This window comes from Excalfactoria chinensis, chromosome 3 (assembly GCF_039878825.1).
Source record: "Excalfactoria chinensis isolate bCotChi1 chromosome 3, bCotChi1.hap2, whole genome shotgun sequence".
NCBI classification, from domain to species: Eukaryota; Metazoa; Chordata; class Aves; order Galliformes; family Phasianidae; genus Excalfactoria; species Excalfactoria chinensis.
Window position 1 is genome coordinate 39736150 of NC_092827.1, and position 17576 is coordinate 39753725.

The following is a 17576-nucleotide window of genomic DNA, read 5'->3' on the forward strand; positions in this document are numbered from 1 at the left end:
TGACAATATCCCGGTATATGCCATAACTTGTACACAAGTACTTAATTTCTTACTTGATCACAACTTTCCTTCCCCGCAACCAACTTCTGAACAAAAGTTCCAACAATATTCAAGCATCTGTATATTAACACCTACTTCCACTCTTTCACTACAGTCTTACATGCATGTAGCACAAGCGCTAAGTCATGGCCTGAAACAGTGATTGAGCACCTGGTGCGAAGGCAGAACTAACCCAGGGGAGCTCAGGTGCATGCAGTGCATCTGAGTGACCCAAAGGGATGGAGCCAGGATCCACTCTTCCTTCCCCCAGACCTCATTTAAGGGTTGACAGCAAGGAGGGGGTATCTTGCTTGAGGTTCCTGCCTACCTGGGGCCTTCTGAAGGTAAGCAGCTTTTTCCCTTTATTTCTACATCCACAGCTGCCTCACTTGGGTTTATCATCACTTGCTGCTGCCTGGGACTCTGTTACCTCCCAGTCATTGATGTCTTTTCCATCACATTATAGCATTACAACATAAAAAGGAATTGTGACGACGGGCAACTGTTTCGCATGTGCACTACTTGGCACTGGACCAGATGGCCAAATGATATCTTTAGAGACAGAAAACAAGTATATCACTAGCATATGTTTGAAAGAACTATACAGTCTAATTTTCCTCAACTAGAATAGGATGTCTATGCTGAGATATCTACCAGCTTTCCTAAATATAAGTGAAGTTCAGGAAGAAGACTAGTACAGGAGAGCATTACGTAGGAAGACATACTATGATAGTATGGCAAATTTAAATACAGGCCTTCCAGTTCTAATGAACTGATAAAGATACAATATCTCAAAGTGGGTCAGATTGCAAGTGAACCGGTCATTTCAACCTCCAGTAATGAGCTAATCACATAATGTAAAAACCAGTGCACACAGAATCAACAAGATATTATGTGTAACAAATGTTTATACTGATTAGATAAGCAATTTCTATTTTCAGCAGGAGGTACTACCCGCATACCTACAGAACTCAGTGGGAGGCAGCACCACTTTGTTGGCACCATACAGCTCACAAGTCCCAAACACACTGAGGGCAACTGAGTAAGAGAACCAGCTGCTTATCTGAGGAATCACAGAAGTGTCAGTCCCATTCATTTTGTGTTTTTTTGGAGACATCTACATAAGACTAACAGCTTTTATGTCATAAAAACTACACACTTAGAGCTATAACACCGTTACAAAACTATGTTTTCCTTACTCTAGAGCAAATTCCTCTCTGTGCATCAAGGGAATGATGCAGTTCCAGTTTAAAGCACAAAATAAATCAGATTTCTCAGCCAGTCACAGTCAACTACTAACTTCAGCTATAGAAGAAACCTCAATTCAGCACTAGAACTATCAAACACACTCAAGCAGCCGTAGCCACAGCAAACATGCTGCTTTTTATGACCTTAAAATAAAAACATGAAATGTAAATAAGCTCTCACCTGTGCTGGTCAGCCATCACCATTGGCATTAGTGTATAAACAGCAGTTTCATTATCTGTAAAGAAATTAAATGACTCCATTATCAAAAAGTAATATTTTACCTAAATTAAGTTCATCGAGCAGCCTTATTCACCTTTTAAAGTACCCACTGTTCAATAGATCACTCTAATTACAGAGGTAATAGGTACCTTGAGTTACATCATAAAGATCTACCATACTCATAAAGAGGTAAAACTTCAACATAGCATTTTTCTCTTTCCATCAATTTATTTTAACTGACGACTCTGCTACATCAAAGCATTTAAGAAATGTGCATTGAGCAAAATAAAAAATACATTTTAAAAAGACATAAATTTTTCCGATATTGAAAGGTGACTTCCATAATCCTCATAGCTATAAGTTTGTGAAAGTTATGCCATAACCATTTAGTTTAATCCCAACTTGAAAACTTGAATGCAGTATACTTTCTTTGCAGTGTTTCATACCTCATATCTGACTGCAATGAAAAAAGGCTGCAACACAAAGATGCAGATAGATGATAAAAGCAGACTGAAAATAGACTGATATGCAATGATAGTCTCCATCAGTATTACCGCTTCACATACCAGAACAACACATGCTTAGATGTGCCTGCCTGATCACTTACTGACTTTCTGGAGTGAAGTATTATTTTAAGAAGGCACTAATTTGACAAAACTTAAAAATGACTTCAGTGTACAAAAACAGCCCTGAGGGAAGAGCTGTTGAAAAAATGTATGTGATCATCTCACAAATAAACTGACAAAAGGAAAAAAAAAATACAGAAAACCTCTTGCTTGAGCTCTGTTCCAAAGGTCTCTTGGCAGGAAAACAAAAATCTGCTTAAAAATAACAGCAACAAAAGAATGTGAGTGCATCACATAAACCCAGGCAGCAGTTAAATATGAGTGTAGGCAGGCCATAAAGGTTGTTTATGATATCAGAGCTCACCTGAGCCCTTTCCTATTCCATTAAGGGCATGTACAATGTACAACACAAAGATTTTACCTGAATTTCTCTGTAGAGATAGTTAACTAAGGAGCTTTTCTTCCTATTTTTTTGTAAATATTATCCCTATTCACAAACAAGTTCCTATTGACTCAATGTAAAAATACATAATACCAGGGAGAAAAGCATTATATGCCTCATTATCTAACTTGCTTCCATTTCAAGTCACGAATATTAAGGCCTAAAAGTTGCAGCTCCAGACTACAAGACCTGGCTTTCAGACACTAAGCCTTTAGAGTAGAATCCAGATATCTGTGTTGAGCTCTTAGGTGCTCAGAAAATGCCTACTGAATAGTGATTTAAAAATAAAATAAAATAAAACAAAATGAAATAAACACTTAAAATTCATCATCCAGAATCTTGATCTAACAAGATGCACATATTATTTTATTTCCTAACAGGCTTGAATTTAACAGAGACCACCATCTTAAAGAAGCGTGAGCACCACCTACATAATATGCCAATGGCTACAGCCCACATAGAGAACCAAATAATCATAGAATTGCTCAGGTTGGAAAAGACCTTAAAGATCATCAAGTCCAACCATGACCTAACCACACTACCCTAACTCTAAAAACCCTCCACTAAGTCATGTCCCTGAGCACCACATCCAAACAGCTCTTAAACACAACCAGGGATGGTGACTCAACCACCTCCCTGGCCAGCCCATTCCAGTGCTTAACAACCCTTTCTGTAAAAAAGTTTTTGCTGATATCCAACCTAAACTTACCCTGGTGCAACTTAAGGCCATTTCCTCTCATCCTGTCACCTGTCACCAGTAAGAAGAGACCAACCCCACTCTCACTGTAAGCACCTTTCAGGCATTGGAAGAAAACAATACGGTTTCCCCTCAGCCTCCTTTTCCCCAGACTAAACAGCCCCAGTTCCTTCAGTTGCTTTCTCTTCAGAGGAAGATAAACACGTAGATTCAACTTCATCAGCACAAGGAAGTTCAAACACATCATTTAATAGATTCACAGAATCATTAAGGCTGGAAAAGACAGCTAAGATCATCTAGCCCAACCATCAACTCATCAACCCTTGCCCAGTAAGCCACGTCCCTAAGTGTCACATCTACACATTTCCTGAACACCTCTAGACCCACAGCTGCAGTACTCTTGTGATGGTGCACTCTCTCCACCCCTTCATTTTTTCTTATGGATACTGTAACTCTTAAGGACAGAAAGCAGAGGTAAACCCCGCATCTTTACAGTTAAAGCTATTCGTGACACACAAGAAGCCATCAAACTACATGTCATACCTGGCTGGGTGTGGAATATTCTAAGCTGATCCTGTCAGTACATGTTTGGAGCAAAGCACTAAATCCCAAACTGCTTACACAAGAGTTGCTCCTCAAGAAATGTTTGAGCAGGCCAATAAATGGCCAGGTCCAGGGAGAAGACATTAGATGTACCATTGCAAGACGGTCATCGAACAGAAGTTATCTTGGAACATAACTGACATTGTAACTAGTGACAGGACTAGAGGTAACAGCCTCAAGTTGCACCAGGGGAGATTTAAGTTGGATACTAGGAAAAACTTCCTTGATTGAACGGTGAGGCACTGGAACAGGCTGCCCAGGGAGGTGGTGGAGTCACCATCCCTGGTCGTGTTCAAGAAATGTTTAAATGTTGCACTGAGAGACACGGTTTAGTGGAAATATTGGTGACTGGTGGATGGTTGGACTGGATGATCTTGGAGATCTTTTCCAACCTTGGTGATCCTATATTGTCATCACAAATTGGTTGAACTGTTACTGCATTATTCCCATAAGTTTGATCTGACATTGGCAGTACCAAATCAATTCTCACTGCTGCTATTCAAGAGCTCGGGAGAAGCAGGAAAGCCCCTCCGAAGCACCTGTCTTGCAGTGACATTATCAGTAACCGCACCGCAGCACTGAAGCCATCCATGGGGACACGGAGGCGGGAGCAGCAGAGGGCCCCATCTACCAGCTAGGAAGTCCCAGCAGAGAAAGCACGCAGAAAACAGGGCTATTCCTTCCGCACAACGCAGGAAGCGAGAACCGGCAGCCTGAGTCAGGCTCAGCTGTACAAACAACTCCCTGAAGGAAGGAATGAGCGGTGACAGCGCACGACTGACGGGGGCAAAGCCCTTGGGTTTCCCACAGCTGCTCCACGGGCAGCCCTCCCGGCAGCGGGACGCCGGCACAAGCAGAGGGAGGCTGGGAGCCCGTACGACAAGCGGCGGGGACGCGGCGCTGCCAGACAGGCAGCCGGACACTGCTAGACACCGGAGGAAGGAAGAGGATGAAGAAACCAACCAGCAGTGCCCGGAGCGAGGAAGGGAGCCGGCTCCCGTTCCCGGAGTCCTGTGCGGAACCCGCTTAGCCCGGCGGGGCCGGATCGGGCCGCCGGACCCAACGCAACCCCCTGTAACCCCGAGCCTCATTCCCTGCGACCGCCCCTCCGCTCCTACCGTCCGGCAGCTCCACGGTGCGGGCGCGGCGCAGGGACCTGGTGAGGCGGTTGAGCTGCTCCATGGCTCTCTCCATCCTCGGGGCAGCCCGCCCGACAGCCGCTACCAGCCCTCGCACCGCTCCGCTCAGCCCATGGCCGTGCACCGGCGCCCAGGCTGCCCGGGCCGCCGCCGGCACCCGGCGTTGTGCGCATGCTCGGCGGTGGGGCGGCAGTGCGCACGCGTGGGGCAGCTGCCGGAAGTGAGGTGGGCGTGGGGAAGTAATGGGGTTGTGGTGGTGCGATGGGCTTGGGTTAACGTTGGTGCTGCGAAACCAACATATCTCAAAGAAAAAGAAGTAAATGAACCAGCAATACATATTGACACCATCTGATCATTAAATACATATATATAGCTACCAAGCTACCAGCTTGATGTCCTCTGGTAGGTAGTAGCAGTGAGTATCCCAACCAAAAGGCAGAAAGCTGAGACACTTGAAGGCATATAAAGGGAAAGATGTTCAGCGTTAGCATGCTTCGTCTCTATTGGTCTGCCAGTCTGAAGGTCAGCTTTCCAGAATCGTACAAAGCATGTCTGCTTCTCAAGACTTTGCTTTACTGGTGATGAAGTCGTATGTTTTAGTTTTAATTAGGAATAACAGTGTTTAAATCTAGTGGTTTTACAGCTCTGTGATATGTAAAATCGGTATTTCCATATGAGGTGAATACTGATATATTTTAGTTGCTTGTTGTTTGAGGTGGCTGTTGCTTACTTGATGTTTCATCTTAGCTCACAAAAGATGGTTGTGTGCTTTCAGTGTGGTTATCTATGCTGAGTGCCAGTTCCTTCCTGAGTTGATACTACCCATTTTCACAGACCTTTTGTAAGCTGAAACTCTGGAGATGAAAACTGCATCAGTGCTGTAGGTACTGACCTGGTGTTGATTCCTTCCCCTGAAGAACTTCCTAGTTCGATTTGGCCAGATGTTTTTGCCTTTGTCTGCATTTACACAATAAGATGGTAATGCTTTCTTATATGAGATACAGTCAAGCTCCAGTGATCAAGACTGTGAAAATGTGAGGCTTCCTCATGTGTGTGTGTGTGTGTGATTCTGGATACACCTAATTGCAGAACCACAATATGTGTGAACAACCGTTGCACTTCTAGGAACTGAAGAGAAGCAAGGAAACTTGCATATATATGTTCTTTCTAAATAAATTGTCTTTTGAGACCCTCATTGGCTACAGTGGCATTTCAAGGGTGTGCCACCACCACAGGACACATTTAGAAGCATAGTTTAAGTTCATCAAAATGGCTGTAACGAAACCAGAGCATTAAGGATATGTGATCAATATAGGTTGTTAGAGGTTTATGCTAGAAATTCCCAGCTTTTAGTGCAGTGCTAAATGCAAAGTCTCAAAAATTAAACTATGGTTACAGCAGTGATGTAAAACCATCAGTGAATTTTATATTAAATGGAGAATATTTTAAAGTCGCACTGTAGATGCATTGTGACCTGGAGGCAATAGGGCAGAAAGAGTACTGGAGGACAGGTGGACAACAAAGTGCTAGCAACATAATATTTGAAGATATTTTTCAGTTCCTGAGACACTGATTAGTTACAACTGATGATTTTTACCTTCTATATTGTCACAAACTGCTCAAGAAAGAGGAGAAGATACTCACTCCCTGGCTTATTTCCCTAGCAATAAGCTCCACAGTCTTCCAACCCTAAATACAACATCTTCCTCAACTTAAATACAAGGTTTTCCACTACCAATCCAGTGAGATCTGCTATCAAGCCAGACAACCTGGATCTCATCAGGGTAGGAAAAACAATCCTCTTTCCCTGACCAGCCAAGTCCCCCCAACTTTAATTTTGCTCTTGCATTTTTTGTCCCTCTTTCAGGTTTTCTTCTGGAAACTCATTCTACTATATTACCAGACTAATAGAGGACATGTTGATGGGCTCTTGAAGCTTTGAAGCCTTACTCTTTTCACCATAGCAGGAGGAAACCTAAAAGAAAAAAGCATCCCCTGGAGGTTAACATCTCCTTTGGCTGTGAGCTGTATGAAAACTCGAGGAAGGAAAATCCAGAGCAAGCCAGATAGTAGTAACATGATCTCAGCATCAGTGATCACAGTTGTCAGTATCACTTTCAGAGGCTGTCTTAAATTCTAGATCCATCCAGGTAGTTTGAAGGGTACAGAAATGGCCTCAGGTGAGGCCTTTTTTTAATTTATTTATTTATTTATTTATTTATTTTTTAATGAACTGCTTTAGTAGACTTCATCACCTAAAAAGAAAACCCAGCTTAAACCTCTGAGTTATTAGTGTATCCTGGGATGTAAGTACTTGAACAATTGCTTTTCCAGTGGTACTGCTGCTATCCAGCCTGTATTGACTGTCCTGGAAAGGTAAACTAGGCATAAGCAGGTGGTAATTAATTCAGTCTGCTTTAGAAATTGGTATTACATGTGGTGTGAGCACCTTCTTGAGGTGCCTGAATCTTCCTAGAGTATGCCTACATCTCAAACTGAGAACTTCTTAACTGACTAAAATTAGCTGGAAGTTGTAGAAATAGCAAAAATTTGTTACATTGTGACAAATATAATTTATAATTCTTCCCAGTTTTATTAACTTTCTTGTTGTCAAGGAAAAGAATCCTTCCCAAAGAAAGACTAAGATTCCCAGCTTGCAGAAAGCCTTTGAGTCACTTGCTCCCTGAGCACAATCGGCAGAGTTCCTTCCCATCAAAACCCAGATAACAGGCATGAACCTACCAGCCCACTGCACTCACATATCCAAAGATACCACATCCAAGCACAAGAGCAGCTGGAGAAATTTGTCTTTCACAGTTAATTAAATCAATTCAATCTTTCCTCCTGTGAAAGAAGGAGTGTCTCTGGATTTCACAGGAAGCTGATTGCCAATGGACTTGAGCATTCCCTGGGGAGAGCACAGCTGGACTATGTTTCTTTCCCAAAAGATAATAGCATCAAAACAATCAAAACAATTAAAACTGTGGAACTTACGGCATTTATCTTGCCAAACGTTTCTTCAGAGATTTGGTTTTCTTTTTTTTTCTGGATTGTTGTCAGAAAGAAAATGCAAAACTAAATAAATATAAAAGCCTTCAGCTCTTTTGGTCTTTTTTCCTCTGTCCATTCTTCACGCAGCCTTACCAAGTTGTGAAATATTTAAGCTGGTTAGCCCACAGCATAGGAGAAACAGAGAAACTGCTATTGATGCTTCTTGTTTTCAATCCCCAAATCAATCTGTGGCACAGTGACTTTGGTGTGTACTCTGCATCTCCTTTTTATCGCATCTGATTTGTCACTGGGCTCTCAGATCCTCACAAAGAGGCTTCTCCACACCATGATAAACCCAAGAATTGAGGCATAAATAAGACCCTTTGGGCATCACTGGATGACAAAGTATTAGAGCAAATGTAATGTGTGAGAAAATGTGTTTCAGCTCTATTCTGTTGTCTTCTTTTACTGAAAGAAAAAAGAAGGTGGTGGGGCGGGGGGGGGGGGGGGGCAGATATTCTTCATTTTATGCCTTTCAAGTTTTGGCACACTTGAAGCAAGTCTACTTGAGAGAAACCTCACATCTCTTTAGTGAGAAAAATGTCATTAAATATGTAAAAATAGGTAAAAGAGTTGGATTTATTATTTGTCCACTACTCATTATGAATGAGCAGATGGTGCGGTTGCTCATTTTATATCAAGGAGTAAATTAAAAGAGTATGATATATCCATGGGATACTCCAAATACAGAAGCACAATTGGGTGTACTCCCCTCCTGCAGCTGCATTGGCCTTTACTTACTTCCAGCTCTGCCAACAGTGATTCTCCTCCCTCTGCATTACCGTGACGGCAGCCATTTTTCATGTATGGTGTGGAGCAATTTGTCTCTGCAGTCACTCACTTCAGACATGGAAACCACCCATGTCTTCTGCTATTGACAAGAGTACATAGCAGAGAGTTCACAGACTGACAGAAGAAGCTGGCTTCACTCCCAAAGACCTGCACTAGCTATCTTATCTTCTTCATTTCTATGGTGCTACCATAAGACATGCGTGTGAAGCAAGTCTGTAGCCACTTTCCCTGTGCTCCCCAGGGGGCCACTCTTGTTGCTGGAGAGATGCTGTCAGGACTGAGGAAATGAGCTCGATCCACTTCAGACGCAGACCTATGCCTAACCCCACAAAAATGGTGGTGAACAATCCATATGGACCTCTGCAAATCTCACTGCTAGAGCAGCTCCGTGCCTGTAATGTAACTTTAGTGTAACTGACCACTTAAAACATGGCTGCAGGTAGACTTCACAGAATCTAACAGCTATTTATTGTGGGGTAGGGAAGCTTCATGCATATATACATGGGCACCTGATTTTTTCAGATGCTCTTCTATCACAAAAAATCTTTATTTAGCTTTGTTGTCAATAGTATCGAGGATAAGAAAATGCAGCATTGAGCTGTTTCACATCTGTCTGTTAGCCTGACTGGAAATCAATAGTTTCATTTGCATATCCACCTTAAAAACAATCAATGCAACCTTATTTTGTTGTCAGTGGGATTTATAAGAAGGTAATAATAATAAGTATTTTGTGCACATTTATGGCTGCTGCCAAATGAAACGTGTACTTGGCTGCATTCAGATGCAAGTTCTGAGCCTCGCTATTTCTGTTATAGATGGCAAAGCAAAATTAACAAGGTCTGTAATAATAATAAACAACAATAATAAAATGTTACATATCTCACAAAACAAGATACCTTATTTCTATATTTTCCTCTTATTTTTGAGGAATATTGTTCTATGCAGTAAAAATATATATATTTCACGTAATGAGATTTCTTAAACCTGTTTAATACTGAAAGCCATATTCTAAAAAATGGCAGATCTTACATATATTGACAACAATGTTACTGTGAAGGGATGTCACAGAATCATAGAATCACCAAGGTTGGAAAAGACCTAAAAGATCATCCAGTCCAACCATTCACCTATTACCAACAGCTCCCACTAAACCATGTCCCTCAACACAACATCCAGTCTTTCCTTGAACACCCCCATGGTCGGTGACTCCACCACCTCCCTGGGCAGTCCATTCCAGTGCCTGACCACCCTTACTGAGAAGTAATACTTCCTAATGTCCAGCCTGAATCTCCCCTGCTGTAACTTGAAACCATTCACTCTGGTCCTATCACATCCAGAAAAGCAAACCTGCTCTAAGAAGGTTCAGAAAGCACAGCAGTTGCTTTGGTTCTGCCAAGTGGCAGTGAGTCAGGACATGAAACAAAACCCTGCTCACTTTTCTGTTTTTATTTTACCCAGCTGTATTGCTGGATTTTTTCCTTCTGTTACTTTTGGGTGTTTGTTTTTTTCTGCTGTACACAATACAAACTTTCCTTACTTCTTGTTTCTCTTTCTGAGATCTTCAGCAGCACTTGAAAATACATACAGATCTTCCTTGATTTAATTCAAACTTGAACAATTAGTCTAATTACATGTGGTTAAAAACAGGTATTGTATTTTCATGACCCACATGATTTATGCTGACTCTCAGCAACATCTCTAAACGAAAGGCCCATCAGTTGCAAATTGCTCAGCATCCATTTCTGCTCTCTGTGGAGTAGTTACTTCTACTTGACTGCTACCTACATTTCCATGAGGCTGCTGAAATTTCTCAGTAATGAAGAGCCCAGAGTCAGTGATATGTTTTTAATTCTCTCTGTCAATGAATGCAAACTCCTGGTCTGAAACAACTCTGCCTGCTCTGTCATATTTCTCTTTAATTAATTTTTCCAAAGGATGTTTTACAGCACCTTGGCAAAAATCAGCGGTGCTGAAGGATTAGAATGAACATACTTTGAACTATGCTTATAATGTCACAGTTGTTAACTTTGCAAGATCTTCACTGGGGTTTGAAAAGCCTACCGCTATGTCTCATATTAAAAACAGAATTCCACTAATTTGAGTAAAGCACAGAGCATTTCTGAGCAGAAAATACCAAGGTACTTAAGACATAGGTACAACCCTTTGTTCTGCTAATCCTTGTGCTCCTCTCTGTATCAGCCTGCATGGAATCAGCTAAGAGCCCATTTAAACATCTGTCTGGGCAATACAAGTGTATAATTTTTCTGTCATCTGTCAGACTTTGGCCATACCATCCACGTGATGCAAACTTGCTGTCTGTTCTGCCAAATGACCTGTTTTCCCTGTCCTTTCCTCAGTAGTTCTGTCCCCATCTTTATTCTGTGCAGCTCTAGCTGTCTACAGATGTGACATTTTCTTCCTCCAGATAGTTATAGCTATTCTTTATACTCTCTTTTTTTTTAAGATGCATATTTGAAGCTCTTCGATGATAATTAATTATCTCTATCCTCAGCAGAGGTCACAATAAGGAAACCTGCAAGGTGAACAATGTTGAAATGGTATATTACATCCTGAACAATAACTTTACTAGGTTAAATGAATATGAAATGAATAGGTTAAATTTGCTACAAGTGTAGAGCTTCCAATATACAGAGATTTTCACTGTCTGTCTCTGTTTCAGCCCATTAGTAACTGCAAAAATTGCCTTCAGGTTAGTACTATTTTCCATCATTCTAGAATTTACTTCATTTGAAGGATTAATTTCCCTCATCAACTGATTTCCTTCCTGGAAATAAATTAAAACTGGGCTGATTTTAGTTACTGCCATTCAGTTCTGTCATTCAGAGAAGTTTAAAGGAGGGCAATCTCCCTTCCTTTCTCAAGCAAATAAATAAGTATATATTATCATCAAGAAATACTGTGTTTATCCTTATTTGACACACGAATAACTGCAGGTACCACATCTGTTTTGCCTCTGCTACTCGCTGCTTGAGCTATACCAGTGGACACCCATTGGGACCCAAAGGTGTTGCTGCAGAAGCTGATGATGCCTATGAATCAGCTAATAAAGTGCCAATGGGTGATCAAAATGTTTTAGATAGATGTCCAAATTTCTTTCCGGCTTTGTGTCAACATATTGCGCATTTCACACGGCTCTCCACAAAAGAGAATTCTAACATTAAATTCAGTAGAGTACAGAGAAATAGCCTTATAATATTAAGTAATCCTTTCAGTGATCAACAAATTGTAGCCACTGCTATACTGTTTGGACTGGAAGTAATAGCATTTCATGCTCGGAGATGGATTCTATTCTGCAACAGACACTGGCAGTACATTCTTTACATAGCAAAAGGCACAATGAAACCTGAGGGAACGCTCCTGTGTTCCCAGTAACTTTCTTGACCGAATGTATGGCAAAAACAGGGCTAGTTCTAATGCTCTGGCTGGGCTCTGGTAGCTCTTAATTCCCTAAAGATGGAGAGCATCACTGAAGAGATTTCCAGACAATAGGCTACTCCCTCTTTTGTCCCTGTTCATTGCAGGGGAGTTGGACTAGATGTCTTTTAAAGGTCACTTCCAATTGAAATAATTCTATGATTCTATGATTACCCTAACCAATGCCTTTAAGTTTGCTTGGTGCACCAGAGTAAGACTGCTAAAAATTTAAAATATCTAAGCTGTTAAACATCCACATGTTAAAGGAGACACGTCAAGGTGGGCTGTGACTGCAGGAGCAGAAAGGCTTTGCTACGTTGGCAACTCAAAGATATAAATCTCTGAAGGCAAAAGGACGTAAGTTTTGATAGTAGCACAACTTCTTTTCTCAGCTGCCAGCTGGGGATACTGAATAATTCTCACAATCATGTAGCTAGTGTGCTAGGTGTCACCTCATGTAGGTGACAGGGAGAACACGTACAACAGCTGCTTAAGCCAAGGAAGGAATTCAGCCTCTTGTGAGAAGTGTGAGCAGAAGGCTGCATACAAGAAGCAACCACAAGATGTCAGCCTTAATGAGTTACTGCTGGTTATTCCAATCAGCTTCATCGTGGTAAGTAACCAGATAGGAAATAACTATTTATCATGTTGGAGGCTTTGTGAAGAAAATGACTTAAGAATAATATTCCTAGTCATACACATATTCAGAAAAAGATTGATGAACTCCAAATAGAGTCCCTCTGTGTGGTTGTTTCTACCAGAAAGGCACTGAAGTTGTGCTGCTCCTGCTGGAGGCTCACAGGGAGGACAGAACAGGAATTCTGTCACCCTGCAGCAACCATCAGCTGTCAGAGCTGCCAGAGGTATCAAACCGGATGGAAGTCTGCCTTCATCTTATGCAGTTATTTTCACTCAATATTCTTGGCCACAATCCTGTCCTGCAGTTCTGAATGTTTGTGAGATAATGAGAAAGTCTTGATTTCCAGTGCAGCTCTGGAGATGTTCAAGTGACAGCTCCATTGATCGCTGTTCCTGGAATGCTCTGCAATCTGCTCCCCTCAGCTTGCTTCTTATGCTGACTGAGTAGTTCTGCTGTCCCCGGCTATTTAAAACAGTTGCTGTTCTTACTCCTAGCCACTCACACAAGCAGTGCTCTTGTGTTTGCCACCTGCAGTACACATTAGCCACTACCATTGGTCACAGCCTTCTACTGTTGTTCCTGCTGGTCTATGCTGCTCTTCTTCACTTGGCTCTGTCCTGACAGCAGAGCTGCTGGCTGCTTCAGTGCCTCTGCCCAGCTCCTCCTTTCTGCAGCCCACACAGCCTTTCCGTTGTGCTTAAGAAGTTCAAGTGATACCCAAGATCTGCAGTGGGCAGATTTCCCAGTGGGATCAGAGAGAGAGAAAAAAAACCCTCAAAGATGCTTTGATCCAGGTGTGCTTTTAGTTCCTTTGCTGCAAGATACAGAGCCCAGATGCAGCACTGCCCCCTCAGCCACCACAGGTAGGTTGCCCAGGACACCATTAAAACCATTACACACCAACTTGAGAGCTCAGCTGAAATGCCTATAAGGTACCCCAGGATTTGCCAGGAATTTTAACCCTGCCCCGTCCTTAAAATTTAATTCCCCTGCCATGTCTTTGACTTTACTGACACTTTGATGGCTTTCAGTCTCTCTTTATATTCTTATTTTTATATTTGCTTATGCTCTCCTAGGAGAGCAAGCATTGTAATATGCAATTAGACAGGGTGGCCTTGGTTCTGGGCTTTCCAGGAGTAAAGAGGTGGTGGAGAGCAGCTCCAGCACCCTGCAGCTTCCCAATACTGCCCACACACTGGGGAATGACAAGCATGGAAAACGTTCTGGGGTATTCGTGCCTCTTCCCCATCCACCTACCACTTACTGGAAAATGTTCTGATATATCACTTTCTGTAACAATATCCTTTACTTATACTAATCCCCTGCAAATCGCAAAGCAAAATCATAAAAGTAAAGGATAAAAAGATGCTGTTTCTCATTTCTCTCAGCTTCTATCTTGTAATTTGTCTGGAAGCCGTCTCCTTTTCCTTATAAAATCACTTCCTTTCTGCCTGCTTTCTTCTCTGAGAAGCAGCTAGACATATTGACTGCTGCTGCCGTCACCAGGGATATAGAACCATAGACTCAGGAGTTAGCACACATCGATTTAGTACTCATCAATTACTTTGTAATTGGTACCACGGAAGAAATACAAAATGTCAGCAAGACAGTGAAACAGCAGAACCTATCTAAAAATAGATCTGACATAGATGCATTCTGCAGAAAACCCAATGCTTCCAACATACAAAAATCCAATTTTCAGAACAGCCAGTTTATTGTATTTATATTTTTTTCTACATTTTTAATTGCATTCTATTAGAATTTAACCTTTAAGAGACATGTTCACATCGCAAAATCGATTACCGTAGCCAACCCAGTTCTCAGACCAGAAACTCCTCGAGCGCTTGGTTTCATGGGTACCTTTACATCAGTCAGCACAATCCCAGCTCAAGTTTCACTTAAGATAGCTAATAGAGTTACTGCGTTCCACTAAGAAGCATTTTCTTTCTTCGCTGGATGCTTAGTCGGCTTCTGTGTTCTTCACTTGTCCCCTTGTTCTCAGTATATGATTTTCTATCTTTAACATTTTAAGACAAACTTGTAGATCGATGCTTTTCACAACATCAGTTTTAACCATTGACAGTGATGATGATGGATGGGATATACCTTCCCCTATTGTTAGGACACTAATTCCCAGCCCATTTCCTGCCCTGCATTCCTAAGCTCACCCAACACATTCTTTACCTTCCTACTCGACCACTTTATTTTTCCTTTAAAACATGCCTTCCCGCAACCATTGCCCTCATCCTTCTCCTTTCTGTCGCTTCCTGTATCACCTCAGGCCTTCAGAACATGCATTTACAGGCAGAAAGCAAACAAATGCAAGTCCAATAAGACACATGCACTTACAGTTTTCTGTTGCTGACTTGTTTACCTCCATGCACCAGTGCACTTCCCAGAGGTCAGGATGTGGCTCATTAGAGTGCTCTGAAGAGCTAGCCAGGGACCCAGGAGGATATATATTTGAAGGTATGTGCACTTTTTAACATCTCATAATGAGACCATAGAAGGATAGGATTCCTGGAATGATCCTGGCTTCAGCTTTCCAACAGCTGTGAAACGCTTTCTATCCAGAATTACTGTATTTTTTGTCCTCCTGTACCACACATAGTCCATTTTCAGCTCCTGAAGACCTGTTGTTGTTTGGTCCTATGGTGTGGGACCATGGGAAAGGGTAGGCCGGGTGAACGTCTTGTCTAAAAGATGATTTGACACATCTAGGTGGAGATGAAAGTTCACTTATTCTCAGTTACTTTCTAAACATTTAATAAACCCTGAGCACTACATGAGTAATAATAATAATAAATGACAATCTTATTATTAATTATTATAACATTTTTATTTCTTATAATACCCCTTGTTACTCAGAGAGGTTTTCTGTGGGAAATATGCCACAGAATTTAACTTTATGATTGAAAACAATTTCATAGATTAGGAGTTAATCATCCAGGAAAAGAAACTATATGGTTGGGAAAACAGCTGTATGGAATACCCAGTCTTGTCACTCATGGTTATAGCAGCATCTCATGAACTTCCTCAGAGCAAGGAGGGGCTGTGGGTCATGGGAAGGCAGGAAGGAGCGTGCAGGATAAGAAGCAGAATGTTTTGCGTCGCACTGATCTGTTATTTTATGTTGTTACTCTTTTCCCTGGGCTCTTTGGGTCTACCTAGGAAAAATTCTATTGAGATTGGGGGAAGTAAAACATACTTATAGGCCAGATCTACTGAAGAAAAGGATTTATAAACAGATTAACTCACAGTATGTGAAGCTATAAGAGCAGCTCACCCAAATGTAGGGCAGGAACGCAGCAGACAGCAGCAACCATTGCAAGGAGATGCATGCTGCACAGGAGTGGAATGCATGTTATATGCTGTCTGGAGGACAGGAACCTGCTGAACTGCCATGGGAAACATGCTGTGGCAGCACAGCACCCCCAGGACCCACAGACTGTGGTTGGCTTCAGCTCTTTTCCCATGTTTCCCATGCAAGTTTCACAGCTGTCACAGTCAAAATACAGAACATCAGATCACACACTCACAGTTTGCTGTATATTGACACAGAAAAATAGGGAATGTGACAGATCTGTGACACAGCACGGAGACTTTTTTGGTTCCTGCAATGACCTGATTTCCGACCGCTTATAAAAGCAGACAAGAGTTATTTTAATCTAAAACTTTGATTTTCATACCATACCTAAATAATTAAGAAAGCAACAAAGTCGTTCCTCAAATATATTCATTTGCAAAGGTACGTGAAGCCAGATAGACACAAAAGAAAGTTGTTGTGCTATTGCTTCTGTCTGTTAGAAAGTCTTTTCAATATAACTGGAACAGAAGTTGAATAATATTTTTTGTCAGTTTTCCATTTATAGCAAGATCATCATCATGAATTAGCAGAATATTCTTCATTGTAAGGGCACCCAGACATAAATTAATGTCTGTCTATTTACATACAAATCGTGCCCTTAAATGAAAAGCGAGTTAGGGAGATATCCGTCCCTATACCAGGCCATTTTCCACATGGATGTGTATGATAAATATTTCTGTATATGCTAATTCTGCAGGACTCATGTACTGCAATGGTTGAATGTACCTAATCCTGATTATTCCTAATCTTAAATCAGAGAAAATCCTCTCCTCCCTTCTGCCATCACCTGATCTTGATTCCTGGATTACCTTATAAATACCTAATTGTTCATGAACATGAATCATCTTCTTTAAATATATACTCTGTATAAACAGAGCCTGTTTCTCATTACCTCGGTCCTAGACATTATTCCCATGCTATTATTTCTCTAGATAAACTCTAGAAAAAAAGCACTTGAAATCATTCGAATTCCGAATGCTTTTCTCCTGATCCAAACACAGAGCACATCCATTGAAGGAGCTCAGTGCTGCTCCCTGTGAGGAGCAGCTCACATGAGGCCTTCCTTTGTATCTGCACACAACACTTGATGTGCAGCCACACTGGCACAGAGCAGAGCAGGACAAGCCCTAGAGGGCTGTGCCCTCTTACTGTGCTGGCAAAGCCTCTGAGGTTGTCCATGCCAATAAATAAGGCCAGCTGGGGATGGGTTCTGGAACCACAGGGCCTGCATGGTTGAGTCACCAAAGCAATCCTAGCTGCTCCTCCTGTGCAGCTCCCAGTCTCAGCTCAGCAATTAGCCAAGGCCACTCCCAACAAGGAGCTTGCATACAGTCATCC

At 41.8% G+C, this 17576-nt stretch overlaps 1 protein-coding gene across 3 annotated transcripts in view; it reads right to left on the bottom strand.

Annotated features, from left to right (window-relative positions):
* The window catches only part of HACE1 (HECT domain and ankyrin repeat containing E3 ubiquitin protein ligase 1), a 47738-nt gene extending 42621 nt beyond the window's left edge, over window positions 1-5117 (bottom strand). For 2 of the 3 annotated variants that reach the window (XM_072331434.1, XM_072331433.1), the window contains exons 1-2: window positions 4933-5117; window positions 1468-1522 (exon numbers count right to left, since the gene is read on the bottom strand). In XM_072331434.1, the coding sequence (XP_072187535.1) occupies window positions 1468-1522; window positions 4933-5008 (131 nt within the window). In that variant the 5' untranslated portion in view covers window positions 5009-5117. The remainder of the gene's footprint in view (window positions 1-1467; window positions 1523-4932) is intronic. The other variant, XM_072331436.1, reaches the window with a different exon arrangement.
* Between the last annotated feature and the right edge of the window lie 12459 nt (window positions 5118-17576).